This window comes from Dendrobates tinctorius, unplaced genomic scaffold, assembly GCF_039654945.1.
Source record: "Dendrobates tinctorius isolate UK_male_01 unplaced genomic scaffold, ASM3965494v1 ptg000065l, whole genome shotgun sequence".
Classification (NCBI taxonomy): Eukaryota; Metazoa; Chordata; class Amphibia; order Anura; family Dendrobatidae; genus Dendrobates; species Dendrobates tinctorius.
Window position 1 is genome coordinate 20,705,467 of NW_027361733.1, and position 21,376 is coordinate 20,726,842.

At 44.9% G+C, this 21,376-nt stretch overlaps 1 protein-coding gene across 1 annotated transcript in view; it reads right to left on the reverse strand.

Annotated features, from left to right (window-relative positions):
• Positions 1 to 1,828: 1,828 nt before the first annotated feature.
• The window catches only part of BMP7 (bone morphogenetic protein 7), a 112,683-nt gene continuing 93,135 nt past the window's right edge, over positions 1,829 to 21,376 (reverse strand). Inside the window, exons 6-7 of the mRNA XM_073580677.1 lie at positions 12,511 to 12,621; positions 1,829 to 2,532 (exon numbers count right to left, since the gene is read on the reverse strand). Of these exons, the coding sequence (XP_073436778.1) occupies positions 2,383 to 2,532; positions 12,511 to 12,621 (261 nt within the window). The 3' untranslated portion in view covers positions 1,829 to 2,382. The remainder of the gene's footprint in view (positions 2,533 to 12,510; positions 12,622 to 21,376) is intronic.

A 21,376-nucleotide genomic window follows, 5' to 3' on the forward strand; every position in this document is an offset into this window, starting at 1 on the left:
CCCATGTGTCAGTGTGTCATTGACTTGTACCAAGTGTCAGTGTCATTGTCCAGTGCCCCAAGTGTCAGTGGCATTATCCTGTACCCCAAGTGTCATTTTCTTGTACCAAGTGTCACTGTCATTGTTCTGTACCCCAAGTATCAGTGTCATTGTCCTGTATACCAAGTGTCAGTGTCATTAACCAGTATGTCAAGTGTCAGTGTGTCAATATCCTGTACCCCAAATGTCATTATCCTGCACCCCATGTCAATGCTCTGTATCCCAAGTGTCAGTGTCATTTACCTGTACTCCAAGTGTTAGTGTGTCAATATCCTGTACCTCAAGTCTCAAGGTCATTGCCCCTTACCCCAAGTGTCATAGCCATTATCCTTTTCCAGAAGTGTCTGTATTAAATCCTTAACTGCACACCCTTGTCACATTGTGGTCTGTTCATCAGATGGTTACGTGACCAAATGTTCTAGTACAACCCACTTAATAATTCTTCTTGTCTGATTACTTTCAGAGGGATGAATTACGGGTAGTGGAGGAATTTTACTCTTTGTAATGTAATCTAGTCATGACTGTATACGTCACATATATTCCATTGGGGACAAAACAGACCAAACACAACTTGATTTGCACTGGGGTCTGAGAGAGGTGAAGGCTCAGCGGTCACATTTTAAATTTTTTAGTGAAGCATCTGGTGGAAATTTAGAAGGTCACAAAGCAGACGTTATTTTCAGAGTCACCTTACTCCATCATCAATCATTATTAGGTGGCTCCATGTTGGAGAGGTGGGTAATCTACGCCCATGGGACCTGTGCAGGTCAGGGCGAACCTCTAAGTTACCCATAACTCATGTCAGTAGCAGCCAGTGTGAGGAAACACTTTCTCAATGTTCCTGCATCTGGATTAACCAATGAAGTACTGCCAGATGCTAAGAGGACCAACTTCTGAGAAATCACAACTCCATATAAGTGGCAAATAGAGCTCTGTACATTATGCTGTAGTGGTACATTATTCAGGGAACTCAGAATACCTAGTTCCAAACATCTGTCCACTTACGTCTAAAACATTGACACTGAAAATATCATTATCCTGCAGAAAATCTTCCAACGAGACAATGCTAGACTAGTAAGCACCATCTTCATAATCCATAAAGACACTTGCATGTCAGATTAGCAGGATTTCCTTACCATCAGATACTATGGTCATGTTTCAGGTCAACGAGTCACGCATTGTAAATTCATAGGAAACCAGTTGGCATAACTTGGGATCTCTAAATTGCCGCAAACCAACTAAATTGCCCCAAACTGACATCATCTTTGAAGGATCACCCATTATTCTAGCAGTGAGTCAGTGAGGTTCTTACAATACCAATGACCGATTAAATGCCCCGAACCTTCATTCACTTTCACATTTTCTCTGAGTAAAGCCTCCATGTCTCCACTGGGTCTACCTTTATCTCCATTACAGTACCACTGTTTATTGGGAAATCCACCATCCTACAGTGGGGAAAAGTAAAGATACACCTTTGACCATTTTTTCAAGTACCAATCGCTCATCCTGATCTAAATATTGAGATTCCCCAAGACCTAAACATTTACATTTCTGATGCTAAGGAGTCTTTTACTTCTAGACTTCAGATTCAAGTTCTCAGCTCAAGGACCACCATATACATTGTTATTTATCTCCAAGCTATGTCAACTTGTCTCTTATGGAAATTAAGAGAAACCCTGATGACATAACTCAGTGCCCTAGAGATGTGTGAGGGTCTCCACTGGTGACCTGTCTTAATGAACCTTCCCTTTGTAGGTAAATCCATCCAAAAATGTGACAAGGGGACTGGTTTTAGTACCTCAAGATGCAAAGGAGACTGATTTATTTCCATTCTGTACAAGGACATTATTCTGTGGCTCTAACACCAGCCGCAGACAACCGCATTAGTATTGTCTTTATTTGTTACTATTTATAACCTCATTTTGAAGAAGTCTCGAGTATGGACAGCTGGTGACTCCAATTTGACAAGACAAACCAAAGTCAAATGTCTCCAAATATCAATGTTCGTCGTGTGTTGACAGTTAGAAATAAGATCGGAATATCATCTAAATCCAAGAATACTGTGAACTCCAAACACAAGGCAGAATGTGAAGTGGACTTATGACTCCAGAATGTTTTATATCCTCGTCTGCCCCAGAAAACAGTACAGGACACATAATGATTGTCTATTGCTTCTGGGGCAGAACTGTAACTGGTTCTCAATCCTCGGCTGTGACGGGAAGCTATGTCCAGAATAAGACGAAACACGAGTGGACAAAACCTCAGTGGTCAGATGGGACAGGTGAGTGCAGGAAGTTGTTGTTCGCTGGTTGGATCGAATATGGCTGCGGATCTTCCTCACTATTAATGACATCCGCAGGTCCTGACCACCATGTTTCTGTATTTTTTAAGAATCACATTAGAGCTGTCATCAAAATAGAGAACAGAAATGGCAGTGAGCTGGGTGGGGGCGCAGCAAGGCTTGGGAACTGTGTCCGGGTTTATAAAATGAACCTGTGTAGAGATGAAAAACAAATGCTGGTTATGAAGCACTCCCCCCTAAAGATAATATTCAGACAGAATGTATATTAATATATGTATATATGTTTATCTATTCCACATATTCTCCCTAAAGTCAGGGGGATCAGACTGACTGCTGTGTAAAAATGCAAGCGTAGGCGAGTCAGAAAGAAGATTATCAGAAAACTGCTGCTGCTAGTCTGAGAGCAGCCTTAGGATGGAGTCACACTAGCGAGAAAAACGAACGAGTGCAGTGCGATAAAACATCGCATTGCACTCGTCCCAATGTTAATCTATGGGGCAGCTCCCATCATCCGATTTTTTCTCGCCCGTTATATATATATATATATATATATATATATACACACACACACACACACATACATACACACACACACACACGTCATTGAGACACATACAGTATATATTTATATTTCAAAGAGTTCTACAAAGCATAATAGCCGCTAAATCAATTGCCGGCTTCTGTAAAATCAATACAAAACCCGACATGAAATGACACATGGTTTACATACAGTAAACCATTTCATTTCATTTAGTTTTTTATATGTCTTTGACTAATAATTAGAATAGAGTATGTGTGTAAAATTTTGGACATGTAGGTGTTAAATTAAGGGGTTATTTCATTGAAAAAAATTGTGTGGGCTCCCACGGTAATTTCTCCACCAGAGAGGTCAAGCCAGTGAGTGAGGGCAAATATTAATAGCCTAGAGAGAGACCATTGTTTATGCCCCACCTGGCTAAAAAAATCTGCCTCCAGCCACCCCAGAAAAGGCGCATCTATAAGATGTGCCTTTTCTGGCACTTAGCCTCACTATTCCCATTGCCCTGTAGCGGTGGCTAATGCGTTAATAATGGGTTAATGTCACCTTTCTATTGAAAGGTGTCATTAAGCCAGGTTAATAATGGAGAAATGTCAATAAGACACCTATCCATTATTAACCCTAGAATAGTAAAGGGTTAAAAAAAAAACCACACACACATTAATTAAAAATTCTTTTAATGAAATAATCACACCAAGTTTTTGACCACATTTATTAATCTGCTAATCCAAAAAAAGCCATGGTTCTGTAAAACGGGGACCGGTGCTAATGAGACCGACCCTGCTGTAAACCACTGCTGAATGAATGAGTTAATCTCTGCGCAGCCTCCCCGACTGACCGGAGATGAACTAATAAGCGTGGGAAAGTTTCTGAACTTTTTCCCATGCTCATTAGATCACCTCCGGTCAGCCAGGGACTCCGCGCAGCCTCACTGACTACCGCTGACATCAAAGCTCTCATTGTAAGAGAATGAAGGCAGATAGAAAAAGCAAGGCAAGTCAATTGCAAGCTTGACTATTTTAATGCTGTCTAACTAACAAGCAATTTAATAACATATGAATACACCTTTAATTATAGGGAGATACCGTATATACTCGAGTATAAGCCGACCCCCCTAATTTTGCCACAAAAACTGGGAAAACTTATTGACTCGAGTATAAGCCTAGGGTGGGAAATGCAGCAGCTACTGGTAAATTTCAAAAATAAAAATAGATACCAATAAAAGTAAAATTAATTGAGACATCAGTAGGTTAAATGTTTTTGAATATCCATATTGAATCAGGAGCCCCATATAATGCTCCATACAGTTCATGACGGCCCCATAAGATGCTCCATACAAAATACACCCCATATAATGCTGCACAAAGGTTAATGATGGCCCCATAAGATGCCCCATATGCTGCTCCATAAAGGTTATGGACCCATAAGATGCTCCATAGATTATGCCCCCATAAGATGCTCCATAGATTATGCCCCCATATGCTGCCCCCATAAGATGCTCCATAGATTATGCCCCCATATGCCGCCCCCATAAGATGCTCCATAGATTATGCCCCCACGTGCTGCCGTTGCTGCTGCTGCATTTAAAAATAAAAAAAAATGACATACTCACCTCTCTGTCGCTGGGTGTCAGGTGCCGGTGTCACTGCTGACACCTGAGATATTCTGCTGTCCCCTGGTCCATCGCTGCTTGCTGCTGTCTGGCATGTCATCTGTCAGTGACGTTCAGGAAGCAGAGGGCAGGGTGCACACTAACCACGTCACCGTGGTTAAAATGGGCTGAAAATCTCGGCTTATATTCGAGTATATACGGTATCTAGAAATCTATATTAAAAATATTGTTGAAAATGAGAAAACCAGGACTGCTTTCTATCAAAACCAGTGCTATATCTGCCTATTGTACAATGGCTCAGCCCCATCCATTTCAATAGGGCTCTGCAGCATTACCAGACATATTCCATTGACAGATATGGCACTGTTTCTGGAAGAAGGCAGCCGTGTTTTTTCTAATCCTCAACAACTTCAATATAGGGTATAAACATGTTAAGTTTTTTTTTTTTTACTTAAATGCATGTAGTTTGAGTTAAAAATATTTTTTTTCAATTGGGTTTCCTTAAGAATTTTGCAGTGTCTGGCTTAAAAAGCTGCGTGCTTTGCTCTTTGTTGATTGGCTGCCGCGGTCACATGCTCTGCAGCCTATCAGTGGGTTCAGTGGCTCACTCACGCTATCTACATCACAGCTACTGAAGTCACTGATTGGCTGTAATGGTCATGTGTGCTGTATTCCTGAAATTATTGCCGTTGATAAAAACGGAGCAGGGGGGAGAGACAACGCTGTGAGTTTATTTTCAGCTGCTACAACCCCAGGAAAAAAAATCTTAAAGTTATCCCTAACAATGCATATAACTGAGAATCCATCAGTTTTCAATGAGTGATTGTAAATCTTATCTCCCTTCTTTTCAGCTCTTCTCAGCTAATTTACGACCACATCAAAATTCAAATCAACTTTGATGTGGTCTGTGGTTACAAATCAGGAAAGAAAAAGACAGATAAAAATGTTACAAACTCTCAGAATAGTAGAGTTGCACTCAAAGGGGTTATTCACGACTGGAGAACATCTTTTCAAGATCCCTAAATCACCAAGTAAGATAAAAAAAAAAGTAAATTTGCCTCCCAGACAAGTTCGGCAATCCCCCAGCGATCTCTTGACATTTTTCTATATCACGTGAGTTCTGCAGTTCATCAGCAGATGCCGATTTTTAAAAAATTTTATTAGGAAGATTTAGGACACGGAAAAGGTATTTTAAAGTAGTGAACAACCTCTTTTAACTCATTCTGCAGCCCGTAATGTGCAGGGAAACAAAGCGTCTGTGAAATCCAAATGGTGCAACTTTTTAATGCAACACAATTGCAAAAATCATTTCTAGCCCTATCCCTTTAACCTCTTGACCTATATTGCATGTGCATATGTAAGGGGGTGAAGTGCAGGAAGAGCCGAGAGAGCATTGCCTCCTTTGGAGCCATGCCCGGAACCATTGAGCAGGGCAGCAGGTTCCCCGGGGGACAGAAAAGCAGCCTGTTCAGCAGCCAGGAAGGGAGGAGAACTGAGAGCGGGAAAAGTGCGCAGGTTTTCCTCAGAGCAGCACAGACAGGACACAGGGGCGGGGACGCTGACACAGACTGGGAGGGAGAGAGAGATCTCCGGTACAACAGCCAGAGACAGCGAGACCGCCCACAAAGACTGCAGACCGTGAGTACGTGAAGCTGGGTACTGCAGTGTAAGGAAGGTTGCGCTCTCACCTCTGTGAAAAGACTTTTCCCTGCAAAAAGACTGCGCTCTCTGCTAAGACTTTTCCCTGCAAAGACACTGCGCTCTGTGATAAGACTGTCCCCTGCAAAGAGACTGCGTCCAGTGACAGGGCTGTGACCTGCTTAGAGAGACTGTACCACATACAAAGTTTCGGTAACCCTTGTGTTAATGCAGAGCCCCTGATTCCGGTGAGAGTGCACCGCTGCAGAGTTGGAGAGAAGGACTCGGAGCATGGGGATAAAATTTGTCTCATACCCCTCTGGCTCCCGCAGTAACCCCTCATATCTCGGCTGGACATTGTTAAAGGCACAGGATACAGAGTACTTCAGATGACAAGCGCTGCTGGTGATTTGGCGCTATCGTGGAAGAAGAGTGACCCTTCAATCAAGACCCCTTCAGACTGATAAGTTCCTCCATAGGAAAACTACCTTTTATACTGTTTAATACTGTTGATGCATTTTGTCTGCTTTCTTAACTCGTTCTCATAATATTCATATTCGCACTGTTAATTTTGTCAGTGTTATCCCCTGTAAATAAATCTCCCTTTAACTGTTGGTCCGTCTGTTCCGTGGTGACATACTCATCTCCTGCACCTTATTACACTTGGCGTAGTCGGCAGGATGTCACACAAAGGCGCGAAGGGGCGGACCAAGCAGTCAGGGAAGGCCCCAGGACTAGCATTTCCCTAGGAGCCATGTTGAATATTCTGCCGAGGTTTACTGGGAACAATGTGATGTTGTGGAACTGGACGGAGAGAATTCAGGGGCTGTTGCGGATGCACCCCCTGGCACCAGCATTAGAGGCAGAGATAGCACTGATGGCCTTAGAGGGGGAGGTAAGGGACTCTGTCATGCATAGGCTCCCCGGGAAAGAAACACTCTGGACAAGGTGTTGCCTATACTGGAGGAGACACATGGGGACCCCACTGACGTAGGGGAACTCCGTATGCGACTGTTCCATCGGGTACAAAGAGGGGGAGGCCGTGACTCAGTTTATGAACGTTCTACAAGAGCTCCATACTGCTATTAAACGGAAGGACGGGGTAGGCGTAGGGTCAGTAGACGTGGTGCTCAGGGATCAGATAGTGACGGGGCTGCGTGACCGAATGATGAAGCAGGCTATGCGAGAGCGCCTGCGGGTAAAGCCAGACATGACCTTCTCTGAAGTTGGTAGTGAGGCAGGCACGCACGCGCGAGCAGGAACAGGATGTTACAGGGCCGGTGGGAAAGGTGCGGAGCGGGGAGGCAACCACCACCGCAGACAAAGTCCCCCTATGGGTAGAAGACCTGAGAATGGAGATTAGCCAGTTCCGTGAAGAAATGGCGGCTTCAAGAAGAACCCAGGCAGAGAAGCCCAGTCCACTGGTGTGAGATAGAGGAGCTGTTCCCCGAAGAGACGTTGCAGCAACCCAGAGGAGTCATCCCCTCACATGCTATACTTGTGGAGAGCACGGTCATATTGCCCGCTGCTGTCCCCAGCGGAGCCGACCATCCCAACGGCCGCTGTTAAACTAGGTGGCTCCGAGCACGAGAGACACCGCCCGGAGCGTGAAGAGCAGAGGAGGACTGATAAGAGTCCCATCAGCCTTGTTTCCACGTGCCCCCTGGTCTGGGCTAAAATCAATGGGAGAGCTGTGACCACAATGCCCAAAAATTTTTTTCGCAGGCACTTCACAGAAGCGCTGCGGCCTGAATGGGGCCCAGTCATCAAGCTTAAGGCGGCCAACCATTTGCCCATCCCGGTCGCAGGGGTGTTATGGCTGAACATAGAAGTTTGTGGAAAAGATGTGGGGAGAAAAGGTGTAGTGCTGGTAGATGGAGAAGCCGCTAGGGATCATACCGTAAACCTGGGCATGAACGTGCTTAAAGACCTCGGGAGTATTCTTCTCCATGAGTCCCCAGACCAATTTCTGCGACAATGGAGCGACCAGACCCCACAAAAGAGGGTCTTTCAGCAGCTGATACGGACAGCCCAGGTCTGGGAAATATGCAGCAGCAGGAAGGAACTAGGCAAGATCATCACCCCCGCTTCTTTGAATCGAGTGTTGCCGCCTGGACAGACCGTGCTCCCCCTGCCTGTCCGAGCGGCTATTCCCCTAGAGGGAGTGGAGGTACAATTGGAACCCAGCAAAGCTGATCAATTACTGTCAGGGATATTGGTGGCACAGACCTTGGCCACTGTGAGGAATGGCACCGTCCTCGTGCGCTGTGTGAATTTGGGAGAGACTGACGTGACTCTGCCCCCCAGGGGTGAAGTGGCCCACATCCTGGGCATGCCGGATGAGCTGGTTCCATCTGAAACAGTACAGCTGACTGCAAAGCCAGAAGACCAGTGGCTGGTGACTGTAAAGGCAGAGGCCACCCCAGATCCCAGGTTGCTGCAAGAAGGCCGACGGATACTAGAGTACATGCGGGCAGAACTCTCAGAACTGCCCTCTCAGCAAGTTCCTCGAGTGGAAGCCTTGTTAGGAAAATACCAGGAGGTGTTTGCAAAAAATGAAGATGATTTTGGGCGCACGACTGCCCATCACCCACGAGTTACCCACTGGGGATGCAGCACCAATACAGGAATGGTATCACCAGATACACCCACAAATGTATCAGGAGGTAAAGGTAATGCTGTCGCAGATGTTGAAGAAGGGAGTGATCCGTGAGAGCCAGAGCCTGTGGGCTGCCCCTATCATCTTAGTAAGGATGGAATCTTACGCTTCTGTGTGGATTACCGCCGGCTTAACGCCTGTACGGTGCGAGGTTAGTATCTACTGCCAAGGATAGAGGAGTCCCTGTCGGCCCTGGGAAATGCCCGGTACTTTTCCACCCTAGACCTGGCCAGCGGATACTGGCAAGTACCAATGTCTGCACAGGATCGGGCCAAGACAGCTTTCATTCTTCCGATGGGATCATATGAGTTCGACCGCATGCCCTTCGGGCTAGCCAACGTCCCGGGAATGTTTCAGCGCCTCATGGAGAGATGTCTGGGAGACTTGAACTTTGAAGCCACTCTGATTTATCTGGATGATATCATCATCTTTTCTCCCACCATTGATGAACATCTACAAAGACTGGAGCAAGTTCTGAGTCAGCTACAAAAGTACGGGATGAAGGTGAAACCCCAGAAGTGCCACCTCTTCCAGATTCAGATTGACCATCTGGGGCATGTTGTCTCTGCTGAAGGAGTAAGGCCCTCTCAGGAGAAAATCGCTGTGGTGCAGGAGTGGCCGACCCCAAAAACCGTGAAGGATGTGCAAGCATTCCTGTGACTCACGATACTTCTGGGGCTTTGTAAAAGACTTTACCCGCATTGCAAATCCCCTCCTGGAATTGTTGAAAGTCATTTACGAAGAACAGGAACATACGCTGGGGAGAGCACCAGGAGAAAGCATATGCCAGCAGTTCCTTACATGACTCGGAAAGAAATCCGGATAATTATAGCTCAATCAAACTGGAGTTGTTGGCGCTGGTGTGGGCAATGACTGAGAAGTTTGCAGAGTATCTGGCCGACTCGGAAGTCCACAAGCGTACAGATAACAATTTGTTGGCTCACCTTGAAACACCAAAGCTAGGGGCCCTAGAGCAACGTTGGGTAGCACGAATGGCAAAATTTCAGTAAACCAGCGCCCAGTCGGGACAAAGAGTTGGAAGCTGTAGAGGTCACAGAGTTTGAAGGGACTGCCAGGACGATGGCAGCGACGCGGGAAACCGTTCAGGAAAGGACACAGAAGAATTTGTTGGACCAACCCCTTGATGAGTGGGTCCGGATGCAGCAGGAAGACTGGGAGATAGCTCAGCTGAGGCTCGTATCCGGACAAGTGCCTAGTCAGAGTGAGAGGATATCTATGTCTCCTGAGATGTTACGGATGCTACGTCAGTGGGAACGGCTACAGTTCTGGGATGGTATCCTGTACAGGAAGGTGTACCTACAATCTGAACTTAATCTCGTTTGGCAGATGATCATCCCCTCATCCTTGGTAGAACAGGTGGCTAAGGAGACTCATGAGAAAGGAGCACACTTCGGGCCTGAAAAAACTTTCCAGTGGCTGCAATGTTTATTTTACCATCCCCACTTGAGGAACACCATGGAGAGAGTATGCCAGCAGTGCCGGAATTGTGAACTAGTCAAGCCACCGGAGCAGCGAGCTCCATCAGAGACGGTGAGATCCTCTGGCCGCATGGAACTACTGGCCATAGATTACTTGACGATTGGACCAGCGCATCAGGGCCTCGAGCATTGCCTAGTGATAATCGACCACCTTTCCAAATTTGCGGTAGTAACGCCCACTCGGGACCAGACTGCAGAATCTGCGGCACATGCAATCTGCATTCACTTCATCCAGGTGTACGGGTGTCCCAAGCGTATCCATTCTGATCAAGGAGCCTGCTTCCTTGGGAAGGTGATGGAAGAGCTGCATCAGCTGTACAAAATTGTTAAGTCCCGGACCACCCCTTACCATCCACAGGGGAACGGGGCTTGTGAACGATTTAACCGCACCCTGATTCAGATGCTGAGGACACTGGAAGAGGACCAGAAAGCGCGCTGGACTGAGTCTGTCCCCGAATTGGTGTGGGCGTACCACAACTGTAAACACAGTACCACAGGATTCATGCCTTATTCACTGTTTTTCGGCCGGCCCGGGAAGGGACTGACAGAATTGGTGTTGGAGCCTGAGGAGAACTACTCGCGGACGGGGGTGTACTCCTGGGTTCGAGAACATCGTCATCGGATGCGGACCATTCAACGGCTGGTGCAAAACCGACTCCGTGAATTGGAACACTCTCAGGTCACTCCCCAACAAGGGACAGCCCTATGACCTGGGGATCGAGTCTTGGTAAGGGAGAAGTGGTGTGAGAAGAGGCCATATAGGGTGAAGGGACAGCTCGGTGGCAGGGGTCCCATCTATGAGATTCAACCAGAAACAGGTGAAGAGCTTCCCACCCGTACACTGCATCGGAATATGCTGCATCCCTGCTTGTCTCGGGACCCTCGAGTGGTACCATCTGCCCCTGTGCCCCCGGCAGCTGAACCAGTGATCACTGCTGATGACGAAAATGAGGAAGACTCTCAACCCCTCCTGGGGAACCCGGAAACAGGGCTGGTGCCTGAAACTACGGAAGTAACAGAGGGGGCCTCGACTTCCACTCCTTCAGTGACTGATTCCACAGCCTCTACTGATCTAAGACACTCTGAATGCTCAACGGCTGGTGTACCCCCAATACGCTACAACCAGGACGAATTCATCTGGCAGCAAATTGTACAAGGGCTGGAAGATTGCCAACAGGAGCTGCAGAAACTCTCGTCTGTGGAATGGCGAGCTCACAGAGAGGGGGAATGTAAGGGGGTGAGTGCAGGAGGAGCCGAGAGTTGCCTCCTCTGCTACGTGCCCGGAACCATTGAGCAGGGCAGCAGGTCTCCCGGGGGACAGAAAAGCAGCCTGTTCAGCAGCCAGGAACAGGAAGGGAGGAGAGCTGGGAGCGGGAAAAGTGCGCAGGTTTTCCTCAGAGCAGCGAAGACAGGAGACAGGGGTGGACGCTGACACAGAGAGAGAGAGACATCTCCGGTACAACAGCCAGAGACAGCGAGACCGCGCACAAAGACTGCAGACCGTGAGTACGTGAAACCGGGTACTGCAGTGTAAGGAAGGTTGCGCTCTCACCTCTGTGATAAGACTTTCCCGTGCAAAAAGCCTGCGCTCTGTGTTAAGACTTTTCCCTGCAAAGAGACTGCGCTCTGTGTTAAGACTTTTCCCTGCAAAGAGACTGCACTCTGTGATAAGACTGTCCCCTGCAAAGAGACTGCACCCAGTGACAGGGCTGTGACCTGCTTAGAGAGACTGTACCACGTAAGACGTTCCGGTAACCCTTGTGTTAATGCAGAGCCGCTGATTCCGGTGAGAGAGCACCTCTGCAGAGTAGGAGAGAATGACTCAAAGCATAGGGGTTATCGTTTGTCTCATACCCCTCTGGCTCCCACAGTAACCCCTCATATCTCGACTGGACATTGTTAAAGGCACAGGAAACAAGAGTACTTCAGATGACAAGCGCTGCTGGTGATTTGGCGCTATCGTGGGAGAAGAGTGACCCTTCAATCAAGACCCCTTCAGACTGATAAGTTCCTCCATAGGAAAACTACCCTTTATACTGTTTAATACTGTTGATGCTTTTTGTCTGCTTTCTTAACTCGTTCTCATAATATTCATATTTGCACTGTTAATTTGTCAGTGTTATTCCCTGTAAATTAACCTCCCTTTAACTGTTGGTCCGTTTGTTCCGTGGTGACATACTCCGCTCCTGCACCTTATTACACATACAAGAATGCTAAACTTACCAGTGTTTGTACAATAGCGTGATTTGTCGCATTCATGTAGGAATTTAAAGGAAAAGCACACTCTCCTTCGCAGTAATATGCAGCGTAACCTTCGGGAGCGATGATCCAGTCCTGTGTGAAACGGAACAGATTATTTACACTAAATCACATGGATTTGGTTTATTAATTTCCAGTGAATCTGGTCAATAAAGATTGATCTTTGACTTTGGCAAAGTAGTATATCTCAATGGTAAATGTTTCCCAGCGTTAAGCTATTTGCCTTAGAGTTATTCCTTTCTTCATAGATAGATATTGTCACATAAGGCTTATTAAAAATAGCATTTTTGCAATTTACTGTTTATTAAAATTTGCAGACATTCTTGAGTTAACACATTTTTAGTTTATAATGTGTTGCCTAGGAAAAACTCTCACGCTGCTAGCGGGGATCTCACCAAGGTCACCGCAGTTCAGCCTGGCTGGGAACATAGCCTCAGTGATCAGCGGCAACCTCAATAACGTCACCACCAGTCACTGACGCTGCGCTCGCAGCAGCTCAGTCACCAGTGGCTCTCAGCCTGGACGGTTGCATCTTGACACCATCCAGGTTGAAAACTGTTTATCCCCAGACATGGATTACAGCGTGTGACAGAACGACAGACAGGGTATGGAATATTGTTGTTTTTTAATTTTAGTTTTAATACAGGAGAACGAGGGGTTCGGTAGAATAGGTGTTTGGCGAGTATAACTGTGTTTGTTATTTTTACATAAAAAAGTAAAAGTGTGTTTTGTTTTATTTCTAATAAAGGACTTTATTCTGGCTGTGTCTTTATTTACCATAAAACTGTAGGATTAGTAATGGATAGGTGTCTGATAGACGGCTCTCCATTACTAAGCCATGGGCTTGATGTCACCTGACAATACAAAGGTGACATCAACCCCACAAATATGAACCCCACTTGCCACCGCAAGTGGGAAGAGCGGGGCAAAGCACCAGAATGGGTGCATCTAATAGATGTGCCTTTTCTGGGCAGCTATTTTTAGGCTGGGGGGGCTATATCCATGGCCCCTTACCAGCCTGAAAATACCAGCCCCCAGCTGTCTGCTATAGCAAGGCTGGTTGTAAAAAATGGGGAGGAACCCACAGTTTTTTTTTAATTATTTAAATAATTTGAAAAAAACATGCATGGCTGGTTATCAAAAATACAGGGGAACCCACACCATTTTTTTAAATTATTTACAGCGCAGGAGCGGCTGATGAATACTTCAATCCGCCGCTCCTGCTCTCACTGTTATTAGCGGCAGCAAGTGTCAAATTTCCTGGGATCAGTAGTTCCATCAGCTGACACCAGTGACCGGAGGTAAACTTTATACCTCCGATTACAGCTGAGCGCTCACGCTGTATTTTGGCAGCGTGGGAACAGCGGCTCTCTGACCGGCGGGGATGATTTCTCCACTGATCAGAAGTGGTGTTTGTCACACTGCCAAGCACTGTTTAGATTCACCCATCTCTATCCTCAGCTACTGCACCTGGCTGTGCAGGAGCTAACAATGAAACGTCCTTCTCGGCATGCGGCCCCATACTTCTCTGTATGCGGCCGCAAGCAGCCGCGTGTTATCGAAAATGGCTATGCGTGTCAGTGCTGACACGCGTGCATAGGTTCGCCATCACGGACCTAGATCCTAATCTACAGCTCCGGCAAAAATTAAGAGACCACTGCAAAATTTCAGTTTCTCTGGTTTTTCTCTTTATAGGTATGTTTTTTTTTGAGTAAAATGTACATTGTTGTTTTATTCTATAAACTACCGACAATGTCTCTGAAATTTAAAGCTAAAAATTTTGTATTTATTTGCAGCTAATGAGAAATCGACAAAATAATACAAAAGAAACAGTGCTTTCAGACATCAAATAATGCAAAGAAAACAAGTTCTTATTCATGTAGAAACATTAATACTCATGTTTTAACTCAGGAAGAGTTCAGAAAGCAATATTTGGTGGCATAACCATGATTTATAATCACAGCTTTCATGCGTCTTGGCATGCTTTCCACCAGTCTTACACTGCTTTTGGGTGACCTTATGCCACTCATGGCACAAACATTTAAGCAGTTCTTTGTTTGAAGGCTTATGAGTATCCATCTTCCTCTTGATAACATTCCAGAGGTTTTCATTGGGGTTCAGGTCTGGAGATTGGGCTTGCTATGACAGGGATTTGATGTGGTGGTCCTTCATCCACACATTGATTGACATAGCTGTGTGGCATGGGCCATTGTGCTGCTGGAAAAAGCAGTCCTCAGAGTTGGGGAACATTGCCTGAGCAGAAGGAAGCAAGTGTTTTTCAAGGATAACCTTGTATATGGCTTGATTCATATGCCCTTGGCAAAGATTAACCTGCCTAATTCCAGCCTTGCTGAAGCATCCCCAGATCATCACCCATCTTCCACCAAATTTCACAATGGGTGCAAGACACTGTGGCTTGTACGCCTCTCAAGGTCACCATCTAAACATTAGACAACCAGGTGTTGGGCAAAGCTGAAAATTAGACTCATCAGAGAAGATTACCTTACTCCAGTCCTCCATGGTCCAATCCTTGTGGTCTTTGGCAAACTTCAGCCTGGCTCTCCTTTACTTCTCATCGATGAAAGGCTTTTTTTCTAGCTTTCCAAGACTTGAGCCCTGCCTCTAGGAGCCTGTTACGAACTGTTCTTGCCGTGCACTTCACCCCAGCTGCCATTTGCAATTCCTTTTGTAGGTCACTGGATGTCATCCTGCGGTTGCTGAGTGACATTTGAATAAGATGACGGTCAGCCAGGTCAGTGAAGAGTCGTTTTTGCCCTCTGCTGGTCTGTAGCTTTGTTTTCCCCAATGTCTGCTGCTTGACCTTGTTGTTATAGACTGCTGTCTTAGCATTATGTTGCCTCCATCCTTAAAATTTCTCACTGTATACCTCTGCTAGTAAAGCCAGAATTGAACCCTTCTTTTCCTCACTCAAGACTTTTCTTTTCAACTCCTTTGACATGGTTAAAAGTTATTTTTTTTAATTCAAATTAATTTTGGGCTATTCCTAGCACTTGTTTGGCCATCCAGCTTGTCCTATTGCAAGAGGACTGTGAAGACCACAGCAGTGTTTTTTATACTTTCCCTCATTAATCAAGATTTGGTTCAGGTGATCACCTAATCAGAAGCACATTAAGTAGAATGAGGTGTACTTTGGTTGGAATTCAACTGGGAATGGAATGGCTGTCAGACATGTAGAGATGGTGATTTTTAGAAAACTGTGCAGTGGTATTTTAATTTTTGACAGAGCTGTATATGCTACCATATGCTGTACACTACATATCAGAGTCTATTCACATTATACACTAAAACCACAGTACATAGTTACATTTCACATGACACTAAATATATATACAGTATAACGGATGACATTATCTACATGGTACAATTGGTGTCTTCAGGGGAGGAATGGATAGTCATTGTCCACACCTCTTACATTCCTCCCTTCTTTAAACATGGTCATTCTCAACCATTTTGGGACCTGAAAACATCAATGAGATCCATGCACTTAACACAAATAATGCTATAAAACAAATTGGCACTGCCTTCAGGGGCATATAGAGTCTATTACCGGAGATTCACTGACCACGGACTAAAGAGCTCAAATCCCTTGGCCAACATAATAACAACTGCTCAACAGTCGATGGTCGCTTACCAAGTCTTCCTCCTACACAATACTTTGATTATTCGGTCCTCTCGGGTTAGAACTAATTTTGTCCTATTTTGTCTATATAGTACAAAATCCATAGGTGTAGAACCCATTCCCAGCGCAAAGTTCCTCAACCACTGGGTGGGTGATAAGAAAGGGACAAACCAAACCTTCAGCTGTCCGCGGCAAACAACATGGAGTGCCGGACCGATGGGTCCTAGACCCACTGAAACATTCGCCTTCCTGGAGTTCCAATCTGCTGCAGACAAATATGCATTAAGTACAAAGTGGACATCAACATTCGACTCAGTTTTCCTCACTGGTCCTGTGGCTCTCCTTTAAGGAAACCAAGGAAACCAATGACCTTCTCCGCCAGGCCATCTAGCCGCATTCCACTTCAAACGAATGGCAAGAGGAGGGCACCTCATTTTGGGGTTTGCCTCCAGCATTTGGGCTGCAGGGTCTCAATAGTAGACCGCAGAACAGGCCACCGTTCATGACTGCGGCTCCTGCTCCGCCTCAAAACCTCTCCAGCATTCCACCTGGTCTCACCTTCTCCTCTGCCAACTCATACTGGGCCAACATCAGTTGCCACTCCTCCATTAGTTCATACTGCTGCTCTCCCTAATGCTTACAACTCTCGAATGGTGTAGTCTCTCCCAGCTTCTGAGGCCCGTCATGGCCGTACTTTTCACTGGCTGGAGTCTTCCCTGACTCACAATCGAGTTTCTCAAATGTCCATGCCCATTTCCTCGAACAACATCTTCTTAGATGCATCTTTTTCTTCCATTTCACTCTGCAACGATAGTCACTCCCCGCTGTGGGCTGGCGTTCTCGATTCCGGCACTGCCCTCTGTAGGTGTACCTCTTGAAAGGCTGGACACCGCCCGATTCTAGTAATGCCTCCCGATAGGTACATACTGGCCCTAGCAGGCCACTGCACATGAACCTGACCTTGTTACTGTAATTCCCTATCTGACTAACTATCAGGAAGTAGTCTGGTTTAAACTAGAATTAGCCCCTGTCCCACTGTGGTCTAAACCCAAACATTAACAGCATCTTATCCTATACCTTCAGCTAACTACAGTTACTATCTTTTAAAAGTATGTACTAAGCCTATTGTACTTATCTTATGTCCTAGAACCTAACATATATATTACCCTAAGCTGTACACTAACATATCAATGTCTATTCACATTATACACTAAAACTACAGTACAGTTACATTTTTACATTTCACACGACACACACACACATACATACATATATATATATACACTCACTGGCCACTTTATTAGGTACACCTGTCCAACTGTGTGTTAAGACTTAATTTCTAATCAGCCAATCACATGGCGGCAACTCAGTGCATTTAGGCATGTAGACATGGTCAAGACAATCTCCTGCAGTTCAAACCGAGCATCAGTATGGGGAAGAAAGGTGATTTGAGTGCCTTTGAACGTGGCATGATTGTTGGTGCCAGAAGGGCTGGTCTGAGAATTTCAGAAACTGCTGATCTACTGGGATTTTCACGCACAACCATCTCTAGGGTTTACAGAGAATGGTCCGAAAAAGAAAAAAAATCCAGTGAGCGGCAGTTCTGTGGCCGGAAATGCCTTGTTGATGCCAGAGGTCAGAGGAGAATGGGCAGACTGGTTCGAGCTGATAGAAAGGCAACAGTGACTCAAATTGCCACCCGTTACAACCAAGGTAGGCAGAAGAGCATCTCTGAACGCACAGTGCGTCGAACTTTGAGGCAGATGGGCTACAGCAGCAGAAGACCACACTGGGTACCACTCCTCTCAGCTAAGAACAGGAAACTGAGGCTACAATTTGCACAAGCTCATCGAAATTGGACAGTAGAAGATTGGAAAAACGTTGCCTGGTCTGATGAGTCTCGATTTCTGCTGCGACATTCGGATGGTAGGGTCAGAATTTGACGTAAACAACATGAAAGCATGGATCCATCCTGCCTTGTATCAACGGTTCAGGCTGGTGGTGGTGGTGTCATGGTGTGGGGAATTTTTTCTGGGCACTCTTTGGGCCCCTTGGTACCAATTGAGCATCGTTGCAACGCCACAGCCTACCTGAGTATTGTTGCTGACCATGTCCATCCCTTTATGACCACAATGTACCCAACATCTGATGGCTACTTTCAGCAGGATAATGCGCCATGTCATAAAGCTCGAATCATCTCAGATTGGTTTCTTGAACATGACAATGAGTTTACTGTACTCAAATGGCCTCCTCAGTCACCAGATCTCAATCCAATAGAGCATCTTTGGGATGTGGTGGAACGGGAGATTCGCATCAGGGATGTGCAGCCGACAAATCTGCGCCAACTGTGTGATGCCATCATGTCAATATGGTCCAAAATCTCTGAGGAATGCTTCCAGCACCTTGTTGAATCTCTGCCACGAAGAATTGAGGCAGTTCTGAAGGCAAAAGGGGGTCCAACCCCTTACTAGCATGGTGTACCTAATAAAGTGGCCAGTGAGTGTATATATATATATATATATATATATATTTTTATTTTTTTTTTTTTTTAATTACAGTTATTGTGAAAAGTTAAGCAGGTTGAAGATGAAATGATCTCAAAAAGGCCTAAAGTGATATATGACACATTTTCTTTGTTTTCTTTGCATTTTAGGCAATATATTTTATATTTTACAAATTACAAAAAGAGAAATGAGCCGATGCAAAAGTTTGGACACCATGCATGGTTAGTACCTAGTAGCAACCCTTTTGAAAGTATCACAGCTTGTAAATGCTTTTTGCAGCCAGCCAAGAGTCTTTCAATTCCCGTTGAAGGGATTTTCATCCATTCCTTGTTGGAAAATTCTTCCAGTTCTTTGAGATTCCTGGGGCGTCTCGCATCCTCTGCTATTTTGAGGTCTACCCACAGGTTTTCAATGATCTTCAGAGCAGGGGACTGTGAGGGCCATTGTAAAACCTTCAGTTTGCGCCCTTTTGAAGTAGTCTATTGTGAATTTTGATGTGTGTTTAGGATCATTATTCAATTATAGAAGCCATCCTCTTTTCAACTTCAGCTTTTTTACAGATGGTATTATGATATCAAGAATTTGTTGAAATTTCATTGAATCCATTCTTCCCTCTCTCTACCTTTGAAATGTCCTCTGTGCCATTGGCTGCAACACAACTCCAAAGAATGATTGATCCACCCCCATGCTTAATGGTTAGCTAAATTTTCTTTTCCTGAAATTCTGCACCCTTTTTTCTCCACACATACCTTTGATCGTTGTGGCCAAAGAGTTCCATTTTCATCTCATCAGTCCAAAAACTTGTTTCCAAAATGCATTAGGCTTGTGTTGAAGTTCTTTATCATATTGCTGATGATGAATTTTACGGTGAGAACAAAGGATAGAAGAGTCATGAGAAGAAAACCTATGAAGGCCATATTTGTACTGGTTCCTCTGATCAGTAGAACAATGTACTAAAACTCCAAAGTCTGCTAAACCTTTCTGAAGGTCTTTTGCAGTCAAATAGGGGTTTTGATTTGCCAGTGTCAGTTGAATTCCAACCAAAGTACACCTCATTCTACTTAATGTGCTTCTGATTAGGTGATCACCTGAACCAAATCTTCTTTAACAAATGAAAGTATAAAAAACCCAGCTGTGGTGTTCACAATCCTCTTGCAATAGGACAAGCTGGATGGCAAAATAAGTGCTAGTAGTATCCCAAAAGTATTAGGATTGAAAAAATAACTTTTAACCATGCCAAAAGGAGGTGAAAAGAAAAGTCTTTAGTGAGGAAAAAAAGGGCTCAATTCTGGTTTTACTAGCAGAGGGATACAGTGAGCGTCATGTTGCCTCCTTCCTTAAAATTTCTAAGATGGCAGTCCATTACAACAAGTTCAAGCAGCAGACATTGGGGACAACAAAGCTACAGACCAGCACAGGGCGAAAACGACTCTCCACTGACTAGGATGATCGTCATCTTATTCGAATATCAACTCAACTGGAGGATGACATCAAGTGACCTACAAAAGGAATGGAAAGTGGCAGCTGGTGTGAAGTGAATGGCAAGAACAGCTCGTAACAGGCTCCTAGAGGCAGGGCTCAAGTCATGTAAAGCTAGAAAAAAGCCTTTCATCAATGAGAAGCAAAGGAGAGCCAGGCTGAAGTTTGCCAAAGACCATAAGGACTGGACGATAGAGGACTGGAGTAAGGAATCTTCTCTGATGAGTCTAATTTTCAGCTTTGCCCAACACCTGGTCGTCTAATGGTTAGACGAAGACCTGGAGAGGCGTACAAGCCACAGTGTCTTGTACCCACTGTGAAATTTGGTGGAGGATCGGTGATGATCTGGGGATGCTTCAGCCAGGCTAATCTTTGCGAAGGACATATGACTCAAGCTGCATACAAGGTTATCCTGGAAAAACAGATTCCTTCTGCTCAGGCAATGTTTCCAAACTCTGAAGACTGTTTTTTTCCAGCAGGACAAGGCGCCATGCCACACATCTAGGTCAATCAATGTGTTTATGAAGGACCACCACATCAAATCCCTGTCATGGCCAGCCTAATCTCCAGACCTGAACCCCATTGAAAACCTGTGGAATGTAATCAAGGGGAAGCTGGATAGTCACAAGACATCAAACAAAGAAGAAATGCTTACATTTTTGTAACAACAGTGGCATAAGGTCACCCAAAAGCAATGTGAAAGACTGGTGTAAAGCATGCCAAGACGCATGAAAGCTGCGATTACAAATCATGGTTATTCCACAAAATATTGATTTCAGAACTCTTCCTGAGTTAAAACATTAGTATTGTTGTTTCTAAATGATTATGAACTTGTTTTCTTAGCATTATTTGAGGTCTGTAAGCACTGCATTTTTTTGTTATTTTGACAATTTCTCATTTTCTGAAAAAAAAATACAAAATTTAGTGCTTGGAAATTCGGAGACATGTTGTCAGTAGTTTATAGAAAAAAAGAGCAATTTACATTTTACTAAAAAATATACCTATAAAGAGAAAAATCAGACAAAATGAAAATTTTGCAGTGGTCTCTTAATTTTTTCCAGAACTGTATATGCTATAGTCAACTTTAACAGAAATAAACACTTGAAATAGATCACTCTGTTTGTATATATAAACAAAGCATGACATTATCTATATGATGCCATTGATGTTTTCACGGAAAGGAATGTGACAGTCATTGTCCACACCT